Source organism: Cricetulus griseus, chromosome 4, assembly GCF_003668045.3.
Source record: "Cricetulus griseus strain 17A/GY chromosome 4, alternate assembly CriGri-PICRH-1.0, whole genome shotgun sequence".
Taxonomy (NCBI): Eukaryota; Metazoa; Chordata; class Mammalia; order Rodentia; family Cricetidae; genus Cricetulus; species Cricetulus griseus.
Genome location: NC_048597.1, coordinates 189740490 through 189759338, shown reverse-complemented (window position 1 = coordinate 189759338; position 18849 = coordinate 189740490). Strand labels below are relative to the sequence as shown.

The 18849-nt window shown below is 41.4% G+C and overlaps 1 protein-coding gene and 1 pseudogene across 2 annotated transcripts in view; one reads left to right on the top strand and one right to left on the bottom strand.

The window, feature by feature from the left end:
• The first annotated feature begins 1990 nt into the window (after window positions 1–1990).
• LOC100753930 lies at window positions 1991–2993 on the top strand (annotated as a pseudogene).
• Window positions 2994–15696: 12703 nt separating this feature from the next.
• The window catches only part of Cd109 (CD109 molecule), a 95211-nt gene continuing 92058 nt past the window's right edge, over window positions 15697–18849 (bottom strand). For both annotated transcript variants that reach the window (XM_027411077.2, XM_027411078.2), the window contains 2 exons: window positions 18617–18719; window positions 15697–16122 (listed from right to left, as the gene is read on the bottom strand). In XM_027411077.2, the coding sequence (XP_027266878.1) occupies window positions 15950–16122; window positions 18617–18719 (276 nt within the window). In that variant the 3' untranslated portion in view covers window positions 15697–15949. The remainder of the gene's footprint in view (window positions 16123–18616; window positions 18720–18849) is intronic.

Below are 18849 nucleotides of genomic sequence, written 5' to 3'. Positions count from 1 at the left end.
CAAGGTGCCACTCTAGCATATATAATAACAGAGCTACATCATCTGGGTCTCTGATTTTTCCCAGAATGTTCAGTGTGGCAGTTTTTTTTTTTTTTCTTTTGGGTCACCAACCAGCTTCCAAATCATGACATGGAGACTTCTTATTAGTTATGAATGCTCGGCCTCGCTTAGGAACATTTCTGGCTAGCTCTTTTAACTTAAATCAGCATGCTTCTCTTTTTCTACCTTTTGCCTCAGGCTTATTGCCTTTCTTACTTCTGTATATCTTACTTTTACTGCTTCTCTGTTGGCTGTCTGGCGTCTGCCTGGCTTCTTGCCCCAGACGTGTCTCTCATTCTCTCCTCCTCCTCTCCTTTCTTCTCTTCTCCTTTCTTCTCATTCCTCTTGAGACTAGATTTCTCCTCTGATTTATTCTCTCTCTGCCAGCCCTGCCTATCCTTTCTCTGACCAGCTATTGGCCATTCAGTTCTTTATTAGACCAATCAGGTGCCTTAGGCAGGAAAAGTGAAGCAAATGCAACATATCTTTTCATAATTAAACAAATGCAGCATGAACAAAAGTAACACACCTTTACATAAAGTAGTATTCTGCAGCATAAACAAATATAACACATCTTTACATAGTTAAAATAATATACCACAACAGTTCAGTTCCTAAGAAACTGTATTCTTGACATTCATTTGCAATACCCTACCTATATGGCACCAGAACCAGAATGTGGTTGCTGACAGTGTAGATAAGTTACTTTCTAAAAATTGAAGACTTTGTCTGCATTTCTCTAATATCTGGAATTATTATAAGAAACTTTAGTATTAAAATAAATTTTACTTGTAATAGAAATTTTCTATAGGCCTAGCAAATGTTCCTAATATCTCTTTTGTGTAAACTTCTTGTAAAATCTGGTCTAGAAATTCTACTCAATCCAGGATGAGCAAAAAACAAGCAAAAAGGAGGCATTGGATAAATGTCACCCAACTATCACTAGGAAGAGAGAAAGTGTGTGTGTGTGTGTGTGTGTGTGTGTGTGTGTGTGTGTGTGAGAGAGAGAGAGAGAGAGAGAGAGAGAGAGAGAGAGAGAGAGAGAAGCTAAAGAGTAAGAAAGGAAAAATGTGGAAAAAGGAACAGACTAGGAAACTAGATGACAAAGGGAAATATTTTCATGAAACAAGACAGCCCTCATTAAAATCTAATGATTACTTTTGCAAAAAGAAAAAAAAGAGGCATGAATTTGAAGGAGAGCAGAGAGAGGTAGGTTTTGGAGAGAAGAAGGGAAGAGAGAAATAAATTATAATCTTAAACATTAAAAAATTATAGTAATTAAAACAATATAGTTCGGGCATTAAGACTGATATATATAGACCAAGGTAATAAACTGGAAAGGTCAAAAACAAATCCACAAATATATAATCAAATTATTTTTTACTTGGTTCAAGACCATTCAGTGCAAAAGAGGCCATGTTTCACAGAATGCCTTTGGGAAAACAAGTATCTGCATGCATAGAAATCAAATTGAGTCCTTACATTACGAAAGAAAAATTTAAATAGATCAAAGACCTAAATCTAAGAGTTAAAACCTTCATCAGAAAATCAAGGAAAGCTTCATGGCATGAGGTTTTGCAATAATTTCTTGGATATGACACCAAAAGTACAGGCAACAAAAAATGAACACAATCAACAATAAAAAAACCTACATGAGAAAAGTGTTTATTGTCTATCTCGTAAGACATTGATAATTCAGATTATAGTAATATAATTCTTATAACAACAATAAAGAAGGTGCAATGCTTACATTGACATTTCTCTGAAGACACTATACAAACGGTCAGTAGCCATGGGAAAGGATACTGAACTCTCGTTTCTCAAGAAATGCAATCAAGAGTGAGAGGAAAGGAGCGAGGAGTCTAGGGACCAGTCACCCAGCTACACAGCAAGCCATGGAGTAAGAAATAAACTCGTAGCCACCTCTGGGCACCATCCTGGGGAGTAGACGATGAAGTGGAAGGCGTCTATTCTCGCTGGCATCCTTCAGGTGCAGTTCCCGGGAACTGAGGCAAAGAGCTTTGGTCTGCTGGATCCTAAACTCTGCTACCCGCTAGATGGAATCCTCTTCATCTATGGAGTCACTGTCACAGCCCTGTACCTGAGAGCAAAGTGGAGCAGGAGCCCACCAGCCGGGCTCCAACCAGCTCTACAAAGAGCTCGGCCTAGGACGAAGAGAGTAATACGACGTTTTGAATAAGAAGTGGGCTTGGACAGGAAGATTTGGTGGACTTTGCAGAGCCCCCATTGAGGGCCCTACCCTGCCTGGGGAGTGGTGTGGTGGATGGGGTGGGGGTGGGCTGGGGGTGGGGGAGGAGGGATGGGGGGAGGGGAGGGAGAGGGAGAAGGGACTTACATGTGAAACAAGCTTGTTCCCTAACTAGAACTAATAAAAAAAAACAAAAGTGGGCTTGGGATCCTGAGGTGGGAGGCAGACAGCAGAGGAGGAGGAACCCCCAGGAAGGCGTGTATGACGCACTGCAGGAGGACGAGATGGCAGATGGCGAGATGGCGGAGGCCTACAGTGAGATCCGGAGGAAGGACGGAGGAGGAAGCATTTACAACTTAGTTTATTCATTTCGCAGCCACCATTTTATGAAGAGGATGCTTCCAGTTGTTATATTTGTCTTCTCCAGTTCCAAAGCACCGTATACAGAAGGTCATCCCTGGACTCTTTAAAGGGAGAGCTCCCCTCTCTTCACCCCAGCCCAGTTCTCACAGCAGAGCCAAGTTCTAGACAGGAGGTCAGGGATGGGGCCACTAATGCGCTTCCTTTCACAGCTCAGTTCAGTTTGCTTTGTAAAATCTCCAGAGAAGCCCTGGGTCTGTTCTTCTTGTTCCATTGGCATTGACTTGCTTTGCTCCGGCCATAAATTTGGCTTCTCTTGTCATCCTTCCCAGCATCAAGATAACGTACAATTAGGCCACACTGTGAAAGGCAGAGAGGCAGGTAGGAGGGAGCCCGAGCAAGTGTCCGCCATGGGGGTAGGGGGCTAAAAGAAGGCAAGCAACGTGCTTGGAAGGTCCCTGGCACAGTTACAAGGGACCTCCTTCCATTAAGCACATGTTCTACATCTCCCAACCATTGTGTCAGGCACCCCAGGAATGGGAAGGTGAAGATGCCTTACCTTCGTGGAGAACACGTTCTTAGAATGCAAATGATTTGTGCACCAACCGGTACAGACAAGAAAACAGGATATGTCATTACAGACAATGAACTGAGCCAAGGGGGTGAAAGAAAAGGGAGCAAGTTCTGCCTTCTCCCAGGAACTTGGTTCAGCCCTTCTTGAGTGGCAAGAAGACCAAGACCACCCAGGTCTGCAATGCTCACACAGCAGTGGCAACCTCGGTATAATTAGAGTGACTGTGACCACGCTAGAGGACCCTATGGAGGAGGGGGTTAATTTATACCCGCTTACTAAATAAAGCCTCACCATTTTGCATAATAAATGCTTTAAAAAGGAAGGAAGGGAGGGAGGGAGGGAGGGAAGGAGGGAGGGAAGGAGGAAGGGAGGGAAGGAGGGAGGGAAGAAATCAAGCTAAGCATGGTGAAGCATGCCTTGAATCCCAGCACTCAGAAGATTGAGGCAGGTGGGTCTCTGAGTTCAAAGCTAACCTGGTCTTCAAAGCTAGTTCCAGGACAGCCAGGGATACACAGAGAAACCCTATCTCTGATAACAAACAAACAAACAAAAGAGAATGCAAATCAAAACCACAGTGAAAACTGTAAATCCATGTGGATGGCTATTGTCAAAATACAGAAAATAACAAGTGATGGCAATAATCTGAACAAACCTGAACCCTTAGATTCAGCCACTGCTGATGGGAGCGAAAAATGCTGATCTTTCTATGGCAGGATGGTAATACCTCAAAAAAGTTACCTACAGCTCTGAGAACATAGCTCACTTGGCTGAGTGCTTGTTTAGCATGACTCAAACCCCAAGTTCCATCCCCAGCATTGCATAAACCAGGTGTGGAGCTCATGCCTAAATCCTAGCAATCACGAGATGGAGGCAGGCGGTTCAGGAGTCAGTCTTCTGCTACAGTGTGCTCAGGGTCACCCTGGCTGTATGAAACCTGTCCCAAACAAACAAAACAAAGAAAAATTAAACACAGAAGTATTATTAGGCAATTGCACCCCTTGGTACCTGCCCCAAATAACAGAAAGAAGGCACTCAAATATGTGCGCAGCCATGTTTCTAGCAGCATTGTTCACAACAGGCAAAAGGGGAAAGCCATCCAAGTGCCCACTGATAGATAAATGAACAAACAAAACACACTGTATGCATTCAATAGAAGGAAATTCTTACGTGCTTCCATGAATGAATCTTGAAGCTATTATGCTAAGAAAAGTAAGCCAGTCACAAAGGCACAAAGACTGTAATTCTACTCCCACAAGGTACCTGGTGACAGAAAGCTGCTGCGTGGTAGTTTCTGGAGATGCGGAGAGGAAAGAATGGGAAACTTGTCATTTGGTAGGTGTGGAGCTTCAGTTTTAGGAAATGAAGAAAGCTCTGGAGATCTATGGCAATAGCAGCTTCGCAGCGGTATAGAGATGTTCATTACAACTGGAATATACACTCAGAACAATCCAATGGTACATTTGTGTGTGCACATGCTTGATCACAGTAAAACAGTGATTCGTTAAACATAGGTGAAGTTCAGAAAGAGAACATATGTGAAAAGGAAGACATGTTATAAACCAGAGATAGTCAAGGCCAAAGGCAGAGTTACAAATGGTCTTTGGGACAAGGTGAGGAAATAGATGGCAGAAGCGACTAAGCACCTGTGTCTCAGCCTCATCTCTGTCATTGCCCAACGTCTGCCTCATTTCTCCCGTTCACATCAGCCTCTTATCTTTATGTTTGGGAGACCTGCAGAACAGCTAGATGGTCTTGGATTCTGAGCTGAATCTGAGTAGGATCATTTCAATGGTCATTTGGTAGGTGTGGAGCTACTTACCTGTCAACTGGGAGGACAGAGATGTGCTGTGTAAACCTGGCTGTCCCCACTGTGGTTACATGATAAGGACAAGCAAGAGATGAGAAGTGACAAAGAAGGGCAGCCAACTCGAAGCTGGCTCAGCCACTGCACAGATGCCCATGAATACATTACACTTTTGCACACTTCTAAAACGCCTTTTAAAAAATATCTCCTTCTGCCACCCACTTCCTCCAGGGTTCTCACACCCTCCCAGTTCACTGGTCAACCCACACACGTCATAACCACAAGCCTCTGTATTAAAAGGGAATGTTTCTGTCCTCAACTCTTTCACCAAGGTCCCCACCTCCCTCTGGAACTCCTAACAAATCATTGAAGTCTTAAGCTGAGGTCCCGTTCTTCTTAAATGACCTTGTTTGCATTTTCACGGTGCCTTCTAGGTATTATACTTTACCTTTGTCATTAAGTATCGTAGGCAAAAACTTGTCCTTACTATATTAAATTATACCATATGTAAAAGGTAGTATCAGCAAGTACATTTTAGAGAATTGTGAACAAACTGTTTAACAAGTAACTCATAAGGACAATTGGACAATTCATACAATAGGGGTTAAGATTTTGTAGCTTAAAATTGCATGTACTTTTATGTTTAGATTTTACTAAAAATACAAGTTACTGTGCTATATAAATGCCTCTACCATCATGTAAGTGTAAGACTTCAAAGTGATAAAAAAAAAAGCATGTACTACTAAACTAACTACAAAAAGGTTTCCACATAAAATAAGAAACTGAAACACAGATAATGTGCACAGAGAAATGAGTTTGAGAAAATCAAAGCCAGATGATAGAATCTGAATACTAAAGAAAGTGAAAGAATGACTCACAGATGCTTCAAGAGCAGAACAAGAGTCAGCTAAACAAAATGCGGGGACACAGAGGTCAAACATTTACCATGCCCAAATTTACAGTAAGACTAGCTGGTTGGAAAGATGTTTGTTCTGAATTGCAAGCCTGCAAACTAGGATACTGATATAACTCTAATAAAGAGTATGGGCACTGGTAATGGGTTCAAATCTCACTCCTTCCTCTTAAGACATTCTATGATACTGGAAAATAACTCACTAGCCCTCAGCTCATCTCTAAAATGGGGAAAATAATAGCACTCACTCTATTTGTCACTGGTTAGACCAAGAGGTAATAAATGTAAAGTATTTAGTTAATAATAAATTAATAATCCAACAAATGTGAGCTTTATCATTTGAAAATAATATTGAGTCAAATACAGGGAATACCATTCCAGGTTGCATTATTGCTGAAATGGCCCTGGAGTGCTTTTTATCATCCAACTCCAGATTTAACCCTATATTGCTTTCCCCACATCAAAGAGATACTTCGAAGGCACATGGTCACACTAGAAGCTAAGGGATTGTGGATAAACTACAAGATTAATGCTTAGTCAGTTGAGCTCACACAAGTCAGGATAAAGTGAAAAGGTGGTAGTGTAATGCTATCAGGATCCAGGATGCTGGAATGAACCGGAGCTCTCCACTTAAGATCAAATGGTACATATTAACCTCATCTCCTTAGCACCTTCATCTCTGATAAGCCACTGTCTTACTCAGGGTTTCCATTGCCATTATAAAAATACCCACGATAGGAAACAACTTGGGGCTGGGGAAGGGGTTTATTTCACTTACGTTTCCACAGCACTGTCCAACAATGAAAGAAGTCAAGTCAGGAACCTGGAAGCCGGAAGCAGAAACTAAAGCAGAGGCCATGGAGGGATGCTGTCTACTGGCTTGGTTAGCCTGCTTTCTTATACCATCTAAGACCACCTGTCCAGAAGAGCCACCACCCACGATAGACTCAGTCTTCCCTTATCAATCACTAATTAAGAAAATGCACCATATGGCTTGCCTGCAGACCCATCTGGTAGGGACATTTTCTCAATTAAGTTTTTCTCTTCCAAAATGACTGTAGCCTGTGTCAGGTTGACATAAAAACTAGCCAGTACAAGCACTTTCTTTATAAGTGTTTATGGGCCGGTAACATGTCACAAAACACATGAAAAGCTTAGAACAATGAAGGACACACTATGGATAGCAATCAATGTTAGGACCTCTAATTCCTGATTTGAAAGTGAATCATCCCACACAGGCTCCTGTACTGAAGGTTTGGTCTTTGGATGGTAGTGCTGTTTTGGAAAGTTTCTAGAAACCTTAGGGAGAGGGGCCTGGGTGGAATTTGTAGTCATTGGAAACATTTCTTCTGGAGCTATCTCTTCCCCTGGACTGTTGTGGAATATTCCTTTACACTGTGTAAAGATTTGTCACTGTTACTGGTTTAATAAAAACTAAAATGGTTTAATAAAAACTAAATGGCCAATAGCTGGGTAGTATGTATAGGTGGGACTTCTGAACACAGAGGTCTTAGGGAAGAAGAAAGGCACAGTTGCCAGCTGGACATAGAGGTGGCAAGACATGCAGGAGGAGAGGTAAAAGGCACAAATCACATGGCAACATGTAGATGAATAGAAATGGGTTAATTTAAGCTGTAAGAGCTAGTGGGACAAGTCTAAGCAATAGGCCAAGCTTTCATAATTAATAATAAGCCTCCATGTGGTTTTTTGTGAGCCGGTAGCCCCACAAAAATTTTGCCTGCACTAGCCTCTTTCAGTTTCTCTGGATTTTGTTTGTTTGTTTGTTTTTTGTTTTTTCTGAATTCCAGAAGATTTTACCAGGCCAGTCCATGGAGACATTCGACCAGGCACCGAAACCATGAGCTGAAATAAATCCTTCCTCTCTTAAGCCCTCACAGATGCTTTGTGAGAACACATGCACACACACTTACATTTGCACACACATGCACATACACACGCAAGCATACACACACATGCACACAGACTAGCTGTTACCACATGAAAGCTGCCATATTGACTAATTGCCTGGACAGCCACTACAGAGAAATCTTATGATGCTATCCTCTGGTGTCCTCACCAGAATATATCTGTCAATAATCTGAGATTATTGAGAAATTGTCATTAACATCTTGGTATTCCTTGCTTATGGGGAGTAGAAACCTCCACTGAGGAGGAAATGGAACATCCAAACTTTCCTACTCAGCGGCCCTTTATTTGAAATTGATTGTGCTTGTTTCTCTGACTTCTGACGAGGGAATGGACACATCACACTCCCGTGGCCCTGGTGATGGAAAGGGCTCCTGAATTGACATCATTCTGGTTCAGCATTTCTAGCCAGAAGAAGTAATGAGAAACACATCCAGACCTGCACTGGTGAAGACCTCTGAAACACATTTTGTTGACAGACATGGCTATGGGTTTCAAGAAGACCCTGTCTGCCCTTAAAACAATAAGCCACATACCCTAGGGTCCCAGACTCCTTAAAAGGACCCCGTTTTCAAACAGAACTGAAGCTATACAGTTAATATCCAATATCTGTTAATATTGTCTGGGTAGAAATTAGTCTCTAGAAATCTTTGTAACTCTTCTCTGTCTCTTTTTATCTCATTGCAGATAATACGTGGCCATGAAACTGGAAATGTCCCTGTTGGGCAATGTGATAGCTACTTGTAGACTGAGTTTTAGCTCCTTGCCCTCATCTTAACCCTGCAACTTGGAAGCACCACTCATCTCTAAACCTGCTTTTCGTTTCTTCTCTTGAAAACAGTTGTATAAGGAAGTAAATTATTAGTTGTCAGTAGACATAGAAGAATCTATTGCTGCCATGAAGACCAGCCTTCAGCAGCTCAGGAGTTAAGGTGGATCCACAGAGTTGGCGAACTAATCGCACTACTTAACTTTTCTATCTGATGGAGTAAAATGTAATTCTCTGGGGCCATCAAGGGCTCAAAACTTAACTCTCTGGGGCTGGCAAAAAAAAGGGAGAGGCAGAACATACACACATAAACATCTTCAACATGACAGATTCTCACCTTGAGTGCTGATGAATGGCAAGCCTTAGGCAAGCCTTAGTCAGAGAAACTAAAGAGATACAGAGCAGGTGAGCTACGGGACAGACAAACTGACACACGGGGACCTTTCTGAGAGCCAAAGCTTACGTCTTCGTTTTATTATTCTTACTGTTGCCTGTTCTATTCCTTTTCTATTCTGTTCTTCTATCCTGGCATTTCCCTTCTGTCTCTCTTGATGTCTTCCTTCCACACAATCCATTCTACACCTTTCCTGGTATTTTTCTTCTCTCGTGTCTTTATTTTTTCCCTTATATACCCTAGCAAAATCTCTCAAGCAATATAAAAATTACAATGTGGTTACATTCTATGTTTTAAGTCAATGATTACAATGAATACAAGTAAAAAAACAGCATGTTTTCCATACCCCTTGCATGATTAAACATTTGATGTATTACAAGTGAAAAACAAGTTGTCCCAAGAACCCACATACATTCATGTCCAAGCAACTTGTTATAGATTAGCAGAGTGTAAGCAAGCAAGGTGTTTTTCCCAGCCAGTTCTTTTGCTGGTAGGCTGCATTTTGCAGTTAAAATGAAAGAATCAATCACTTTGTTATTTAACTCAAAAGGTAATCTTATAAGAAATCTTAAAAGAATCACAATTTTAAACTTTCATATATAAAAAGCAATCAGTCAGCTCTACTTTAACTCCTCAGGGTGCATACCCACTTATCAACAGTTTTTTATATCTCTTCCTGAGATATTTATTTAATCCTGTAGGGAAATGATTCTAGAATTCTAAAAATCTTTATGAAGGCAAATAGTTTACAAATTGCCATGTGGAATTTATTCCAACTGGATTTTTATTTTGTTTTCTCTCTCCTCTCCTTTTTTTATTTAAATTAGAAACAATCTTGTTTTACAAGTCAATCCCAGTTCCCTCTCCCTCCCCTCCTTCCCTGCCCCCCACTGATCCCCTCCCCAACCCCTTTCTGCTCCCCAGGGAAGGTGAGGCCTTTGGGGGATCTTAAAAGTCTGTCACATCATTTGGAGCAGGGCCTAGGCCCTCCCCACTACCCCTGATTCTTCCATTACCTATGTTCCAGTGTGGCTGTCTGAGAAAAGAAATCTGTCACTCCTATCCACTTAGGTGTCAATCTGTCCATTAAGGTGACAACAGCCTAAGGCTCCCTTAGGATAGGAGAGTCTCTGTGGCCTGGACTTAAATTTCTTTGTGACCCTCCCATGCAAATTCCTGCCATCCCACCTGACAAATGTCATGCTTCCACACTGGTGCCACATGGAAGCATGACTCCCTCCTGAAGACTTTAGCTCCTCTTTACATCCATTCCAGGGTGACTGAAAGAGGACAGAACGCTGGGAAATCACTGAGGGAAAAAACATGGCCAGTTAGAGCATAGGTTTGGATCTTCAGCTCCAGTGCTTTCCAGACTTCCTCTATAGTTCAGAAGTCATCTTAGTATACCCCCAACACACACACACACACACACACACACACACACACACACACCAACAACAACAACAACAACAATAGCAGCAACAGCACATGGATATGCCCAGAGAAAGGCAAGCTGCCTCTCCCATCTCTGGTTTCCTGAGGACCCACAACTTTTTGAAATATGACTACAAGAGTGAATTTCCCTCCATCCTAACACCTTCTGCCTCCCAGGAGGAAAATCAGACCACAATGACTTGCCTGAAGGAAGTGGGGAGGACTGTGGAGAAGAGAACCCTTTCAGAGTGTTGAACCCAACAATGTGCTTTCCTCTCAGAGATCATAGATAATCCTCCAGAATGAGCGGGGTTTCCCTCTCATTTCTACACCCATAAATGAGCTCAAAATGAAGACGAGCATGTGTGGGGCTGATGCCATACAATGAAGGTGGGTCTTGGGAGGACTGGCAGCAATCAAACGGCCGCCAACAAGCATCTATTTTCTGAGTTTATTCTTTCTCTAGCTGTAGTTATGAAACGAAGTATGGAAGGGGTTGTTAAGGCACAGGGCAAAAGTAGGTAGAAAAGATAGCAATAAATATTTGTCAGATGATTAATCCAGACTCTTTGATTCCACTAGAGGATTAAAATTCCACAAATTCTGGGTCAGGCTCTACTTGCCGTAACTTATTCCCTAATCAGAACAGGCTAGGAGAATGATAGTGGAATTTGGCAACCATACCCCTTTCTAAGCTGTCCAAAGGTTAACGATCATGGGTGTTGTAAACACCAGCGTTTATTTTTATAAAATCAAAAGGCACCCCTGACTCTGGCAGGATTTTTTCCTCTAAGAATAACACATTAATATACATAAGGTACATGTCAAAGATAAGAATGCATCCTAAAACATGTGTGGTCATCTGAGTCAGAAGGCTTTTAATAACCAGGATATCTGTTTGCACAGAAAAGGGGAGTAGGGGAGGCTTAGGATCTCATTTTATTTTTAGTTCATGACAGGAATTTGGTTTGGGAATTTGAATTGGGGATGTACTTCTTTCCTTGCCCCTCCTCCGCCCTCTAGTGGCAGCATGTTTTCATGCAATCGGATGATTAGTTCTACCATTAGAGTAATTTCATACCTACTATAAACTTTTATATCAGCTTAGTAAACACCTTTCTCTGTTTTATAAAGCTCCATACAATTAGGTTAAAGTTCCATCCTTTAGAGCTGTATATTAGCTTAAAGTAACTCTATCAACACAATGCCATTGGGAAACTCCCAGAAAGAAGAAATACCCTGAAGAAAATGGAACGTATGTGCCAACCAAAAGGTGTAACAGGAAAGAATATCATTTCCATCCCTTAACTCTGAGATATACATTATCATCACCATGTTAAGTCCTATAACAATGACAATATCTGCAGTTGGCTAAACTTGGTCAGTAATAGGGCAGACTTTGATGTTCTCGTGTCACACCTGTTGGCATCCTGTAAAGTATGTCTTAGAGAGTGTGACAGAGGCATTGTTCTCAGGCCCCCATGGCTGGGAGGTTTCTTCATTGTGAGCCTTTTTCTCATGTCATACCTGTTATAGCCTGTTGTCTCTTGTAGCCACCCCATCTGGGGTTGCAGTTAACTGAAGCCATATCATAATGCAAAATGCATTCAGTCCACCTTCAAGTGTCTCATAGTCTATCAGTCTCAACAATGTTTCAAAGTTCAGTTCAAAGTCTCTTCTAAAATTCACACATTCTCTTAACTATAATCCCCTATAAAATCAAAATCAGAAAGCAGATCACTTACTTCTAACATATAATGGCACAGAACTTACATTATCATCCCAAAACATTGGGAAGGGAACATACTGAAGAAATACTGGGCCAAAGCAAGACTGAAAACCAGCTGGGCAAATTCAAAACAAAAATAACTGATGTTATATTACCCAGAAAAAATACATAACTATATTTACATCAGTATAAATACAAAGTAAGCATGTTTTAAAAAATAAAAAATAAACCCAGGCACAAGAGAATAGTATTAGGAGTTATACCTACAATTCTAAAAAACCCCCTTGTGCCTGCTGTGGTTTTGCCTGTATAGGTAACAAAAGGAAAAGCTGTGTATCTGAGTCCACATGAACACAACTCTCGCCATCTTATGGCTGAAATGCTAACCCACAGATGCTGCCTTCAAAGTGTTTCAGAAAGCAGTGTACACTCCATGTGCAATGCAGCCCTGAAGTCAAGGCAGCCACTCACTCATGGGGCACATTTTAGTGGTCTCATTTTCAGAACAGTAACAGAAGGTGGTGAGCTGGTCAGACATAGAAGCACCGTTCTGTTCTGGGCGGTTTTTAGCTACCGGTTATCATTGAATATCACAGTATTCAGTCTATAGAACCAGTGGGCAGGCAAACATGGAAATGAGTTATGCTGGAATCTTCAGTTTCCAAAGCAGTGGGAAAGACTTCGAATCAGACTACATCACTAACTGAAATCAACAGCATTCATCAATGGTCACATATCAGCCCAAAGCTAATTTCAAGGAAAAATGCATTTTTAAATATCATTGCTCAGAGCATGTGACAAAAATATCCCTCTCGTTCATCACTAATGCATCTACTCAGTCCTCAGTTGTTCTGCCTGGGACCTTCCAGTCACTTCTAACTCACTGCTGTGGCAGAACAAACTTTGTAAGACAGATTTTCAACCTTCCTAATGCTGCGACCCTTTAAAACAGTTCCTCATGCTGTGATGACCCCCTAACCATGAATTTACTTTATTGTTACTTCACAACTGTAATTTTGCTACTGTTATGAATCATAATGTAAACACCCAATATGTATGAATTGTAATGTGAATATCTGATATGCACGATCTCTGAGGTGCAACCCTTAAAGGAGTCATGACCCACAGATTGAGAACCGATATAATCTAAGAAAACTGTGAAGCAGAAGAGATCAAAGCCATTGACAGACTCAGCAGAAGGCAGTGCCAGCTAACCTTTGTCCTCCTCTGCCCCTCCCCCTGCTCACTCTTAATAAATGGATAACAAAAAGAGAGCTGAAAAACTAAATACTTTACAAAAGTATTTTAATTCTAACTTTTGTTTGGTTTGTTGGGTTCTGGGAGCATTGAGAATTGGGAACTACACCCAGGGCCTCACTAAGCATGCTCAGGATGCACTCTACCACTGAGCTGTACCCCAACCTTAACTCTGGGTTATTTTGTTTTGTCTTGGGTTTGTTGGTTTGGTTTGGTTTTTGTTTTTATTGTTCTTTGTTTTTCTGAGACCTGGTCTCATATAGCCCAGCCTGGCCTCAAACTCATGCAATATATTGAAATGATGACTTTGAACTTCTGATCCTCCTGCATCCGATTAGGTCCAGGATTACAGTCATGTGCCATTATGTCCAATTTTACTCAATGGTAAGCATCACACCCAGCACTTCATGAGTGATAGGCAAGCACTCTACATATTACACTATGCATCCCTAGTCACTGAATTCTAGTTTTAAAGGAGGAAGTTGATGGGGGATGTCCTTCTGTATGTATGTTTCTCTTATTAGTTGATGAATAAAACACTGTCTAGCCAATGAGGCAGGAAGATAGGTGAGACTAGGACAAGGAGAATTCTGGGAAAGGAGGCAGAGGAAGACCACAAAAGAGTCACCATGTAAGGACCAGGAAGAAAGGACACACCAGGTGTTCTCTGGTAAGATAAGACCATGTAGAAATACATAGATTAATAGAAAAGGGTTAATAATTAAGACAGAGCTAATCAATAAGAAGCCCTAGCCATTGGCCAACAGTTTTATAATTAAAAAATACGACAGGACAATAATCCAACAAGAGGAAACCTTTTATACAAAGCTAATTCATCCTATAGTGGCCTTTCCAGTCTCCTGTCTCCTAGCAAGCATCAGTAGACAATGAGCATAACCAATTATTGCTGAGAATAAGGCACTGATGTTGATTAGTTCTTTGGGGTTCTTTGGGCAGGAAAGGGGAGAACACATCCTTTGCCAACACCCTCTTCCTGCTCTTTTGTTTAAGTAGCCTTTCTGGTGGAATGTCTCCATTGGCATTCCTGTCCCCACTGATGTCAGTAGCAGACACACTGTTGGCTGCCTTTCCCATGTAGTGAAAGACATGGCCTTTCACTTCTGTCCCTGCTAAGTTTCAGAGACAGAGTACTGGGTACTTCTCAGGGAAAGTGTTGTTTGTAGTTTCTCAGAGCTAAGAATATAAATAAGAGATAAAAGGAGAAGAGAATGGGGAAGAGAAGGAAACAAATTATAAATGGGGGTAAGTCTACAGGTTAGAGGTATGCACTGTGGTAGAGAAATATAGGACAGGAGCAGAAAAAGAAGATTATAACAGCCTGTTGACATGAGATACAATTAGTAAGTACAAACGTGTAAATAAATAAATGATAAAAAATGAAAACAGAAAGTTCCATGAAACAGCAATATACTTCGCCATCAGCTTGGTTTTTTGTTTTGTTTTGTTTTGTTTTGTTTTGTTTTTCCTGGAGAGACTGAATCTGGTTTATTCCACCATTCCCCTAACTATCTTATGCATTGGGCTCTGCAGGCAGGAGAGAGCTGCTCTCCTTAGTAACTCAACTGGAGACTCGAGGCATTGTATGGAACTCCACTTTCTACAGGGATTCCCTAATCTGAGTCTCCAGCCCTCCCCAATTACAACACTGTTGCTGTTGTGTGTGTGGTGAACAGGGCATCCCACTCTCCACTGGACTCTTTATTTGGGAAATACCAGTCCAAAGAAAGTCCAGCTATGCTTCTTAATGGTTCACAGTACCATTGGACACCTGGCAGCCCAATGCCCAGACCTTGTGGCTGGAAAAGACTAAACAGAAGCTAGGACCAGAACTACATTTCTTCAGGACAGCAATCATGCCCAGACTCTCTGAGACCTTAACCTCAGCTGCTTTCCTAGGGAGATGAGTTGCCTTGACACAGGCAGTATTTCTTGCATCGTTGGTCTCCCGAACTGAGCTCTTCTAGGCCAAGTCACACAGGCACATGTTACAGAGGGCAGGGTGAGGCTGCCAATATGACAGGAGAGCACCCTTAAAGGCAGTTTTCAGTGTCTCGGCACCCCCTGAACAGCACAACACAGGAAAAGACAATGTCTCTCTATAAAGAAGTTGGGATAGACCCAAGACAGAGTAAGGCCAGATATGGGAAGGAACAGAGAGAAAGCATCTCCTGCTGCTCCCCAAACAACAAGCCAAATGCTGAAGGACGAGATTCATAAGAGCCCCCCCCCCACCCCCCGCCCCAGTCACATCTTTTACAAACCAGGAATGAATAATGAAAAATAACATTTTTATTCTGGGGAAAACAAATGCATCTAAAAACATTTCTTCCAAGAAGGGGCAATAAAGAGACACAAGCATCATCATTCTGCGGCAGGCACTCCCCAAAACCAGAACGCCCCAAAGAAAGTGAAACAACTGCTTTTCAAAATCGTCAGAGGCAATCATCTGTTGTAGAAAGAAAACAATCACACTTGGCTTTCTGGAAATGCTAGTTTTAGATGAAGTCCTTGAAAAATAAATCATAGCCAATGTCGCACCAAGTACAGAAGGCTGAAACAAGAAGCGAAGAGGCTTGAAGAAGGCCGAAGGGAGTCCATGGCTCCATTCATACAGAGATAGCAGCTGTTGTCTCCACAGAGGTCACATGAGGACAGCTTCACCTTGGTGTTGTAGCTTCTCACTGCCTGTCTCCCTGTTTAAAGAGGCAGACACCGGGTTACATGTCTCCTTTGCTGAGAAACAGGGGTTCTGCTAAGCATAAATGTATCATGAGATGACCATTCTTCACACAGTTTATTTTTCTTCATCAGAAATAAATGAAATGCTCAAGAGGAGGCACAGATTACAAACAAATGCCAAGAAACAATGTGTTCAGCCCAATCCATCTACAATCAATTGGCCAGCATTAAAAGACAGCAAATAGGCTGCAGCTGTGTATGGCAGCTGCAGACATTACTTTAACTCTAACTGGAGCAGGAAAATTTTTAAATTTTGAGTAGTTTAATCTTCTAAAGAGTTGATTTGGGGATGATATTTTCTGTGCCATTAGAACTCCTAGGAAGTGTCTAACCCAGGTTTTACCATAGAATCAAGGATGACAGGAATTCATCTGTAGCTGTTGTTAGACAGGGGCATACTACTATCAAACTCTGTTCACTCCAGGTGCAATTCACAACACAAACTGGTATTTTTAAACTGCATAAATAATGCAAAATAATAAACTCACCAAAACAAATACAGCTTCCTTTCAATGTTTTTCTGGGTTTTGTTTTGTTTTGTTTGAGACGAGTTTCTCTGTGACTTTGGAGACTGTCCTGGAACTATCTCTTATAGACCAGGCTGGTCTCGAACTCACAGAGATCCACCTGCCTCTGCCTCCCAAGTGCTGGGATTAAAGGCGTGTGCCACCAAAGACCGGCTCAGTCAATGTTTTAAAACACTGAGTACATACTAGTTAATAACTACTCAATTTGGGGTAGAATTTATAGTACAGATAATACTTTTAAAACTATATAAGGTACATATTATACTATAAAAACCTCACTGCAAATAAAACATTTGATTTTATGATTAATTAAATTTTATTTTTAATTTTTTGCATGATTTTTTAAAGATTGCTTTTTCAACATCACAAATGTATCTTCACATACTTTTTCTAAAAAGTAGGTTTAGCCGGGCATTGGTGGTGCACGCCTTTAATCCCAGCACTCGGGAGGCAGAGGCAGGCAGATCTCTTTGAGTTCGAGGCCAGCCTGGTCTACAGAGTGCCAGAATAGGCTCCAAAGCTACACAGAGAAACCCTGTCTCAAAAAACCAAAAAAAAAACAAAAAAGGAGGTTTAATTTTTCTTATCTTTCCCCCAATTTCACTGTAAAATGCTCCCCTCATAAATAAATTGTTTTCCACCAAAAAAATTATAGCAAGGGTCTTTGGTCCCCACAACACATCCTATCCCTTCACCTCAGGAAAAGGGCCTTATACTGTATTCCCAAATGGTCCATATGACCCTGGGTGTATCTCATCAACAGCAGCTGTAAGGACAAGAGGGGCTGGCTTTTGTCCTAGGAGAGAGAACTACCAGGAGCCATACCTTTGTCTTGAATATTCTACCAAGCAAACTGCGAGCTGGTTCACCAAGTAAGTCTCAAGTGACATTATATTCATCTACCTTACACATGGTTATGTTTGCCCTTCTCATGCCTTCCAGTGTCTCTGAACACCATGGCTGTTCATTCAGAAAAAAAGCTTGAATATTAGAAACTGTAGCAAAGATTACACACTCACAAAATTCACTCTAAGCATAATTTTTCATAATCAATTTAGGAGCCTGCCAGGCCAGCTGACTACTTTCATGCTTTATGTCATTCCTATTTTATAAAAATAAGATGTTGCGGGCTGGAGAGATGGCTCAGCGGTTAAGAGCACTGACTGTTCTTCCAGAGGTCCTGAGTTCAATTCCCGGCAACCACATGGTGACTCAAAAACCACCTTGAATGAGATCTGGTGCCCTCTGCTGGCATGCAGGTAGAAGACTGTATACATAATAAATAAATAAAATCTTTAAAAAAAAAATAAGATGTTGCCCGCCAAATCAAAGAAGTTCAAATTATCATTCCAAGCACTCAGTTTTTCTCCATACTAAAAATAATGTTATAATACACAGATTTTACAAAAACACTTGAGTTCCTGATGAAGAAAGAACCCACACAGTAATGATTCTACTGAGAGCACTGCTTGTATTCCTCCTGAAGAATCGCCCATTCATGCATGTATCCCCCCAGGAACGCCCCAGTCATGCATGTATCCCTCCTGAGGAATGCCATATTCATGTCAGGGAGCGGACAGAATGGAGGACTGGAAGGAAGCAAAACTTGGAAACAAAACAAAACTAGACATTGTCAGTTTTGGGATTTTTGGGTGTGTATGAAGTTTGTAATTATGGCTTTAAAACAAAACACTATGAGCAAAATACTACTTTTTAACATCCCCATGCTAACTAATGCTGTATGAGCCTCACAAATTGTCAACAGACTTCATCTACAGACAGCCTGCCTCCTGCCTCTCCTTCATCCATACTTTTCCCTCCCAACTGCCCTACAAAAACCAATCCAGTGAAATGGTCATTTTCAATGAGTAAATTGCCTGGCTTGATTTCTAAAGTCTTAGGAACCCCAGAGCCCACTTACTTGGTTCATAGTAATCCACTATAGATACTGAAGCATCTTGAGTTTTTGAAACTCTGAAGTTTCTTACAGCAGGAACATCAACACAAAACTGGGTTTCATTTACCTTGAAAAACACAGAAGATTGGAAGGGGTTGTCACACTATGGTCCATAGGAAAAGTTAGGAACTTTTTATTTCACTTTAGGAAGCAAATAGAATCTAGTGCCCAGGGAGGGTTTTTGCCTGCCAGGTATT